Source organism: Crocodylus porosus, unplaced genomic scaffold, assembly GCF_001723895.1.
Source record: "Crocodylus porosus isolate Cpor-Errol unplaced genomic scaffold, CroPor_comp1, whole genome shotgun sequence".
Taxonomy (NCBI): Eukaryota; Metazoa; Chordata; order Crocodylia; family Crocodylidae; genus Crocodylus; species Crocodylus porosus.
The window spans coordinates 218,923,026-218,932,791 of NW_017728886.1; the positions used below are offsets into that span (position 1 = coordinate 218,923,026).

General features: G+C 37.7%; 1 protein-coding gene across 1 annotated transcript in view; it reads left to right on the top strand.

Annotated features, from left to right (window-relative positions):
* The window catches only part of ZC2HC1A (zinc finger C2HC-type containing 1A), a 33,524-nt gene extending 24,904 nt beyond the window's left edge, over nt 1-8,620 (top strand). Inside the window, exons 9-10 of the mRNA XM_019544058.1 lie at nt 4,679-4,789; nt 5,697-8,620. Coding sequence (XP_019399603.1) covers nt 4,679-4,789; nt 5,697-5,883 — 298 coding nt within the window. The 3' untranslated portion in view covers nt 5,884-8,620. The remainder of the gene's footprint in view (nt 1-4,678; nt 4,790-5,696) is intronic.
* Nucleotides 8,621-9,766: the final 1,146 nt, after the last annotated feature.

Consider the following 9,766-nt stretch of genomic DNA (forward strand, 5'->3'; position numbering starts at 1 on the left):
TCCCCCATCCTCCCCCCTACCCCCAACAGATTTACCAGCTGGACATTGCTCTCCAAGCTGCTGGGCTGTATATTGACAATCAGATCAGTAGCAGCCTATATGGTTCATTAATAATCAGCCATTGGTATCTTTATTGGGGCACCCCTTATAATTTATTATGCAGACTACTTTCAAATATCTCATTTGTCAGCTGGTGGAAGTAGGATTGGAACAGGGCTAAATAGCCCTTCTTTTGTGTTCATTCTTCCTCATATTTTTCAAACAGGCTTTTTCTTCTAATTCTCCTTTCTCAAGATGCATCTTGATGTAATTGATTTTTTTTTTTATAGCTGGGCTGGTGGTGCTTTATCTTTTTTGAAGTTTTGACACTCCACAGATTATTAGGTTTCTACTTCGTTGCAAGAACAATGCTACTGGGAGACTGTGATTGGTGTGGAAGGACAGAATTGAGATAGGGACAGGTTGGAGGGGGAAGATCAGAAGTCAGCATGAGCAAGAGTCAGTGCCCTTTAGAGGATGCTTTCTTACACACTAAGAAGTCACTTATAATGGTGCTTTAGCACAGCTTTGTATGTCTGTGAAGTCAGCCACTCCAAAGTGAGGAAATGCTAGAATTAGGGTTGCCTCTTGAAACCTTCAATCTAGAGCCTCTTGCACTTCTCTGTCAGCAAATATGAGTGAAACCCACTGATGGACAACTTACATCCTCCCCTAGCATTGATACACTTAGATGATGACAGTGTGCTGCAGCTGGGAGTCTATTAGCACAATGGGCAACAGTCTATGAAGTCAACCTAATATTTTTAACCTAGCAGCTGAAATATGTGAGTTAATTAGTGACTCATTTTGATTTTTAAAATAAACTAGGAAGTTATGTACATAAAGCTATGCTAAAAGAACATTAAAGCTGTAAAACCACCTGCTGTAAAGTGAGAAAATGCCAGTTATGATTACCTTTGAAACTTCCATTCACCCTAGTTGTGTATGTCTTTACATGATTGCATTCTCACTGTTCCCATACCTCATCTAGTGAAAAGAATGTCAGTGTTAGTTTAATGAACAGCTGTTCAACGTTTCATTTTCTCCTCGTTTGTTGTGCACCACACACCTTACTCCTCACTATTTAGAGGCTGCTCTGAAGAACTTCACCAGCGTCCTCAAATGTTTTCCTCTGGCACTCCTCTTTGTAATATTTGATTGTTTAATGACATTTAAAGATTTTTTTTCAAAGTATAGTCTAATGAAGCAGTACTATAATCTGTGGCTGCTTGCAGACATAAAAAACAAAACAAAAAATGACATTTTACTTTTAAACTCCTCACATTCCTTCACCAAGCCCAGCGTGTGGCCAGAAGAGGCAGTGCGGGAGTTGGAACTGACTTGTCCAATGTCTGTATAGATTGGGCACTTTAGTGGGGCTTTTGGGGGGCTTTTATCTAATAGCTAGTTGAATCAGCTTTAGATAAAAGCACCAAAAAACCTCTGCTGAAGCACCCTGATCTGCATAGATGCTGCATCGCTGGGTCGAAGTAATGTGCTGCTGCTTCTGGTAAAGCACAGTTTGGGGAGGGGGTTGGGGGTTAATGTCTGCAAGGAGCCTGTGCATTTACAAATGAGAAACTGAAATACTGAAATATTTGGGGACAAATTTCAGATGACTTGAAACTGGACTTATTTTTTTGAATGTTGTAGCATTGTATAGCTGAAAATCAGATCCTGGAGTCTCAAATCGGGAACTCAGAAAATGAGGGTTACATGATGAGTCACGTATGAAAGGTTTGGTTTAAATGACTTGACTAGGTGCATGTAAGAACTGTGTAATCAAAGCAGAAAGAGCTTTCAGTTTTAGAATGGATGATATAGATATAGGATGTGATTATGTATCTAAAAACTGCCTTAATTCTGGCATTTCTTTACTTCTGAGAGTTTGATACCATAGTCTAATGTACTTTCAGCATAGGTTGTGGGCTTTGTTTTGGTTTAGGGGTTTTTAAATGATCATTTACAGAGTGTTGATCTACAGCATAAAAACCTAAAACTTTAATAGCAAATTCAATGCAGAAATATAGAAATATGATATATAAATGAGTAAACAGTATGGATAAGACATTTCAAGCAAATGATTAAAAATTCTAAACTGCACATTTATCTCAAAGCATAACATTCTTATCAATATTTGAAATTACTTTAATCTTACAATTTCTGTCTTACAAATCTTAAAAAGTCACTAACAGGTGGCTAACCCATTAGGAAAAGTTTAAAAAAAAAAAATTGCTAATAGCACTAACCAGGTATACTTGCAAGTGGGTAATTTGGTAAGAACCATAGTTCAAGACTGAAAACCCAAAGTGGACCTGGTTTTCATACTCTATCACTTACCTAAAATATAAAAAGCCTTATTAAATAGGGTAAAAATATGAAAGCATTCCTAATTGGTATATGGACATTAGAGGAGCACCTTTTCTTATTTCTCGTGTAAGTTTTATTTTGTCTAAAATTAGCTTTGTCAATCATCAAACCACTAAAGTTACTTGAGGCACATTGCAAACTTTACTCCAGTTTTGTTCCATACATTTTACTCTTAAGTTTTCTAAAATGATTTGTGCCTTACATTGTTATCTCACCTGAAAGTTTTCTTTGCCTGCTCTCCTCTTAGCCAAACTATAGTCAAGCAATGCTATCCTCCCATTAAATAACTTAAGGCCTACTGTATTCTACAGGAATTTTTATGAAGCAATCCTTCCAATGCCTTTCATAGATTGATAGGACTGTCCGTCTTGTCATAGGAAAACTATAAGAGGGTTTCATTTGAGTTGTCCCATGGCGCAGTACCAATGCATTAGCTAGTGGGTGTTGGGCCCTCTTCTTTCCTGACATAAGTGCATGTAACTGTCCTTGAACCCAGTGGGATTTGCATCCATTTTTATTTGGCTGAATTTTGAACATAGGCCTCGAGTTCCTAATTTTGTGTTTAATCGTTTGATCACTCCCCTTTTTTAATTTTCCACTGCAATGTTCAGACCACTGGTTCCAAATCCCAGGAGCCAAGAATCCTGCCTTAATCTATCCTTGGCTATTACTGAGGCAGGTAAGTTTAAAATATATATTTACAACATGCTGTCTAATATTTGAAACTCATTGGTTTGTGTCCTCTGTGGTGTAAACATTGCATTTGAGTTTATTGAAGTTTACATTTTTCTTCCTTACAGTTGCTACAGTTTAGTCTTAAAGATGCTTATAATGCTGAAAGGAGCACTGGGGTTTGCCTAAAAACTCATTTATGAATTTCTGTTTGATGCATTTGAATTCTCAGTGGACATGCTTTTTTATATGCAATCATTTCATTTTTTTTACCACACACTGAACCTAATTCACAAATGCATAAGAAAGTCAAAATTATGACTTGCGGGTGAAGAATGTTTAGATTAATAGAAATATGCTGGAACCTATGTATGTGATGTCATGTGTTCTAAAGGCCAGTGAAAATGCACCAAATTAGAAATCCACCCAACCATGGTTTGTGGCAAGTCTTTGGAACAAGGCAATAAAACTAACTTTTGGCTGCTAGTGGTGAAGGATGCTTTCTCCTCCTCATGATAATACAGCTCCTGAGGGAATGCAGACAGATTGTTGATGTTAGAATGCCTCCTCCTCTTCAAATCAAGTAGACTTTGACCACAGACTTTGAGTTGAACATGAGTATATCATTAGCTGTGTACTACCAATTCCTTTCCATTTTCATGGCTGTTTGAGAGCTACCCCCTCCCTTCTATTGCCAAATCATTGAAGCCTGGTATAAGAGTAATTTTGACAAAGCTATCAAAGGTGGGTGCTATTGCTCTCTTGAACAATGGAAATGTTTCCCCAGTACTCATACTGAAAAGAAAGATGGCTGCACCAAAGGTGGTTATTTTTTCCATAAGCTGGGAAGTAATAACCATCTTAAATGTCTTCAGGTGGCTGAGAACAAAGGGTACTTACACACGTGCCCAACGCCTGCTCTGATGTGTGCTAATGTCTACTGGAGCGTGCTAAGTAGCACACTCCAGCAGCCTTTGTGTCTCATGTATTCCACATCCCCATGCTTCAAAATGGTGGTGGGAGCACTTTAAGTAAAGATAGTTCAACAATCTTTAGTTGAAGTGCCCCTACCACCATTTTGAAGCTCGGGATACTGCAAGCGCTTTAATTAGAGCTCTGATTAAAGGTCTCCCTCTTCCCCCCACCCCAGAGCGTATGTAAAGATGCCCAAGAAGTCAGTCAGGTGGCTTACTTGACAGTAGCTGTGAAGGGGAGGGGTGCAAGACCACCATCCTTCAAAATACTTCTGTCAATCCTAGTGTAAAAATCTCTTGCTGTCAGTAAGGAGGTAGAAACATTCTGTAGCATGAGAAACCAATGGTAAGTGTCCTACCTTTATTCCAGCATGATACATGAATATGTAAGCCATTGGACCATGGGGTTTTAAAATTATTCACTGATTTGAATCCTGACATTCTGTGGTCCTTGCTAATCAGTTTTGGGTCTCTGTACTCTGTCACTGGTGAAGACTTATGAGCTGCTGCTCTTCTTGCAAATTGCTGCAATGTCATGGCTATGTAGTTTTGTTTTTTTGTTTTTTTTGTTAAAGCTTGTATTTATTAATGTAACAATTAATTTTACTAAATATCTATTCTAGAGGTACAGTAAAAACTCGAACATCAACACCTCCCAGTTTGGTGAGAAGTTCAGGCACAGCTGCTCTAGCAAACAAAAGAAAAACTTACAATGCAGAAAATTACTCAAGCAGGTAGTTTTTAATTTTTTGTGCTCTTGTTAGTAATGGGCATGAGTTTAAGGAACTACTTGACTTCTGTTGGGAAGGAGTATTCACAAACAGTGGTAGTCTCTTAATTCAAGTCTGTGGGTTTAACATTTTTAGTATGCTTTGATTTTTGGGCCCTAGCTTTATATAGTTTTCAAATTATAGCTCTCTAAGATAAGGGAACACCATATATTAGTTGGAAGTTGGAAGTGTTAAGGAAATGCAATGATTTTCAACCTAAAAATACAAAACTTTAAGTTCATCATTGCATATAGAAACTGAGAAAATAAGAAGTTTGTAGTTGCAACTCAACAAGGCCCAGAGAAAATACCACAGCCCCGATCTCCTTACGTTATGAACACCAGGCACTTCCTTTGCAGTTAGCTGGAACTGTGATGCTTAGCATGTGTGGAAATTGCACCAGAAGCCAGTCTGTCTTTAAAAAAAAAAAAAAAAAAACCCCAAAAAACCAATGACTCCCCCCCTCCCCCCCCATGCGCGCACACACTCCCCGCCTGCGTCCCTTCTTCTCTGCTATGGTGCTAAATTGTATTTGGGTATATGGTGCACTCATTTTGAGCTTTTAAGTAAGGGCTACATTTTTATAAAGTAATTACTAGGCCAGTATTAAAACATTTTAGATCAGTTAGTGACTCAGATGTTGCATCTGTTTCTTCTATTTCTTATGCTATTTTTCTTTAATGATATTTTTATTGGAAAGTAAGGAGTATTTCAGCAGGGACGTTCAGATACATGGAAGATTTATCCTTTTTAAAACATCAATTTAAAAAATCCCTTGGTAATAGCTTTAGCAATTTTTTGCATGGATACTTGTACTGGCTTGAATTGAATTGAGCTATAAATATTAACAACATTCTTTATCTGGGAACAGGTCTGATGGTAAACTTGGCTATGACAGTGGAGACTGCTCATCCTCAGTCAATGGAGGAAGTTCAAAAAGCAGTGAGGGAAATTCACCTGTGCAGTTATCAAAATTCTGCCATGAATGTGGAACCAGGTACCCTGTGGATTGGGCAAAGTTTTGCTGTGAATGCGGAATTCGAAGAATGGTCCTATGAATATATTATTAAAAGCAAAATGGAAAAGAAGACCAGAGGCTCTGTTGCTTTTTGCTGCATTGGAAAGCTAGAGAACTTCCAGTTAGATTTCATGCTGCAAACATACTTGAAACACCATGTTGTAACTTTGCTAAGTGCAATCCTTTTAGTTGCATAGTAATTTATATATACAATATGTATACTGCATACAAAACAGGTACCTAAAACTGTGCCATTCAAGGAAATACACTTTAATTTTGGGTGGAAAATAGTTGAAGTAGAAATGTGTTAAGTCACTTGCCAGTTGAAATGGGTTGATTATTTTGTTTTGTATAACCATAATAGGTAAAATATTTTTCAGTCATCCATCCAAGATGATAATCATCCACAGAGAACTAGCCATAAACAATTGGGCTAAAAATTCCTCTAAGAAGAAATCAGTGTACATTTGGCACACTGACTTAGAAGTTATCTTGGTTAGGCTATATGAGAACTACAGGGGTGCCTCCTTATAAATTGAAAATACAATAATTATATGTCTTTAAAATACTATCCTAATTGGCCTTCATGATTATTTTCTTGGTTTACTTCAAAAAATAGATGTTAAAGCAAATGAAATAAATAGCCGTGTGAACATTTTTATTCTTTATGTATATTAACTGCATTTTGCCATACATCTTTCCACATTCTTTTTTACAAGAACCAGTAGAGCCTTCTTTTGTTATACAGGCATTTTATCAGTATAGGACCACAAATTTAAAAAAAGAATGCAGTTTTTCCAAACTAACTCTTCTTTACCACAACTGCCCAAATTACTTTCTAAAGCAACGCCCTCCTTCCCTTCTACAGGTCCTGCTACAAGGCACTGCCCTTTTTTACTTCCATCTTTCTGCTTCTAGGGAAAGGCAAAATCTTTACATACTCCAAATTTAAATTTTTGCTATGAGAACTTGTTAGTGGCTTCAGTGGATGATCGCAGTACGTGGTGGAAAATAAATTGTATGTCATTTTTTAAAATAGCCCTCCTAATTTAATGTGATCCAGAAGAAATATTTGTAATTATATATTAGTACTGAATGGTTTGATAGAAGTTGTCATCACTTTATTCTTATTCCCATGCAAGTAGGTGTAATATGGAGCAGTAATGCTTCATGTGATAGTATGTGAACGACATTTGTAAATGATTTTCTAATCTTGGGCTTAGTACAGCAGACGTAGTCAATAGCAAACCTCACATTGACTTCAAAGGGGAAGCATGATCAGACCCTCTTTGGCTGTTTAAATTTTGTAATGCAATTTTTAAATAACTAGTCAGAAGCTGGGTTACTTAGTCTGTGAAGTTTGTTTTGAAGGATTTATTGGTTTTGGTCATCCATGGAAATGCAGTCTGAAAGAAGCTAGTTGTGCCTTTCCTGAATTGTGCTGTTTTGTCAAAAATTTTTACTCTTAACTCGCTACCACCACTAATATAATAAGTGTATGTATGATTTATGTTAAGGTGGCATTTTGTAGCTGATTGCATTGTAATATGTAATGTAATCTTAGGATAGTATCGACAGTTTTTTGAAAATGCAAATAACGGGGCCAACAAAAGTTTTGGTATCTATTTTGTGGACACCCTTCTCTGACTTCAGTGGTTACCCACAAGTTAACTTGAGGCTGGCTTGTCACAGGCCCTAAACTATTGTTGTTTTAGAATTGACAATTTCTGTGGTGCAGAATTGCTTTGTAACTTTGCTTAGAAATTAAGCACTCCTCAAAATTGCCCCTTTACACAGTGTAATGTTATCTTATTTTAAATCCATGAAATTGCCATTATGCTGTCAATACTTAATGTGTTAAAGTGGGTAACTAGGAAAGGAAATGTTCTATAATAGCTAGACTTGATGGACCTTAGCTAAGTTTGAGCTCTAGAAACCAAGCTAGGTAGAATTTTAATTTTAACAGTTCCATATTTACATATAGAAATCACAGATCTGCGTCACTTGTACATGCAAGCCTCAGGGGAGAAAGAGAATCTGCAGCAGGCTCATATTAACGAGTCCCTGGAGCCTCCCTTCTTGGGTGAATTTCACCCTCACTGATTCCCTGGGAGTTCTGATTGTTAAAAGATGGAGAAACAAACCCAATATGGGTCAGTTAGTTAAAGGGACACTAAAGGTTGACGCACTAAACATGTGACCTATTGAGTTTCCATGCTTGGACTTATTGGCAAAAATGTTACCATTTGGGGTTTTAAAATAATCATATTACCTCAGCTAAGCAGTCTTGAACAAACCTGCAAAACAAATAATAATGTGGCCACAGAATACAAAGGAAAAAGCACAGTAAGGAAACAAGCTTCTGAACATGTTATTATAAACAGTGAATGTGCTGAAGGACTTGTTGAAATTATGTAAAATACAGTAAGTTTGTCTTTCTGAAACACGTCAGGTTTTCAGTCTTATGCATTATAGTACATGGATTTATGGTCTACAGCTTTTTGGAGGTTGAGACATGGGGCTTAGCCATTTTTGTGAGAAAATTACCCTTGAGTTATATACCATTTAGTTTGGTTTTATAACCACATCACCAGAAACAGTACATAAAAACAAAATGTGTTTAAGCTTGAACTGATGCATGTTTTTACAAGAGATTCTAAAGTTTAATTTGGCATCACACCTAAGCAAATTTAATCTAAATTCGTGTAATGTGACATTTGATATATATTGTGTATGTGTTTGAATCTTCAGCAATAAAAACATGAAATATGAATTTATAATCTGATTATCCTGTTTGTCACTTCAGAGTAAAGCTATCAGAGCCTTACTGCCTATTCAGTTGTATCAACATTATTATTTATCTAATGGCAAATTTTTCAGTTTCTGCTTTTGTCTACAGAAGACTGCACTGCACACTTTAGCAGCACAGACTCCTGCTTTTCCATCCAAATGTTTTAGCAAACAAAGATGGAGTGGTTTTTATACTCATTTGCAGATGCTGTTAACTAAATTCTTTATTATGTGTTTTATATTCAGTTTATCGGGACAGAGAGGGGAGGGAGAGAAATTAAAAGTAAGCACTGATGGAGGGAGCTTAATGAGTATTTGGAGAATCTGTATCTTCCCAAGCATCTTTATCTGGTTGTAGTGTTTTCAAAAAGGACCTATAGGGCACATCCAGGCAAGTGCAGTCGTGTGGTACATGGCACCTCAAACACGTTTGAAGTGCCACATACTGCACAGTCCAGTGTTCTCCACACTGCAAGAGCACGCTGCCTGTGTGGGGGCTGCTCTGGGTTTTTTTTCATGGAAAAGCAGAGCTGAACCACCTAGAGCTGCACTGCTGCTGCCAGCCAGGCTCCACACAGCAGGATCTCTGGCTGCAGCCCTGGGAGGCCCCCAGGACCACAGTGTTGGCCCCCACCTCCCTTACTGACCCCAGGGTATCTTGCTGTGTGCCAAAGTGCATGTGGAACAGGCGTTCCCCAGGAACAAGTAGCTGCATCGCAAGGTGCGCCACTGCTAGTTGTCCCTGGGGAACCAAACATCGACGAACGTCTGGACATGCCCATAATGTCCAAAGTTGTATCGCTAACACTAATTTAATAATTCCCAATAAAAATGGGCCAAATGCTACTAGAGAACTATGAACCTCCAAACTACTAAATACATCCATTATCGCTGCCTAATTTAAAATGTAAACAACTGTTGGTGTAATCGGAAGCAATGCAACAACCATATGGTGTTATGACCTTTTACTATCTACCATACTGTTCTACTAGGAGTCACTTACAAAGGTTCTTTCACTCTGCCATTAGCTGAGGATGGGTTCCTTCATAAAGAACCAATGCTGAAGAGAAGGTTAGTTATGGGTTTCTGCATAAATGTACTACCACAAGAACTTCCCTCCTGTGAAGGCCTTG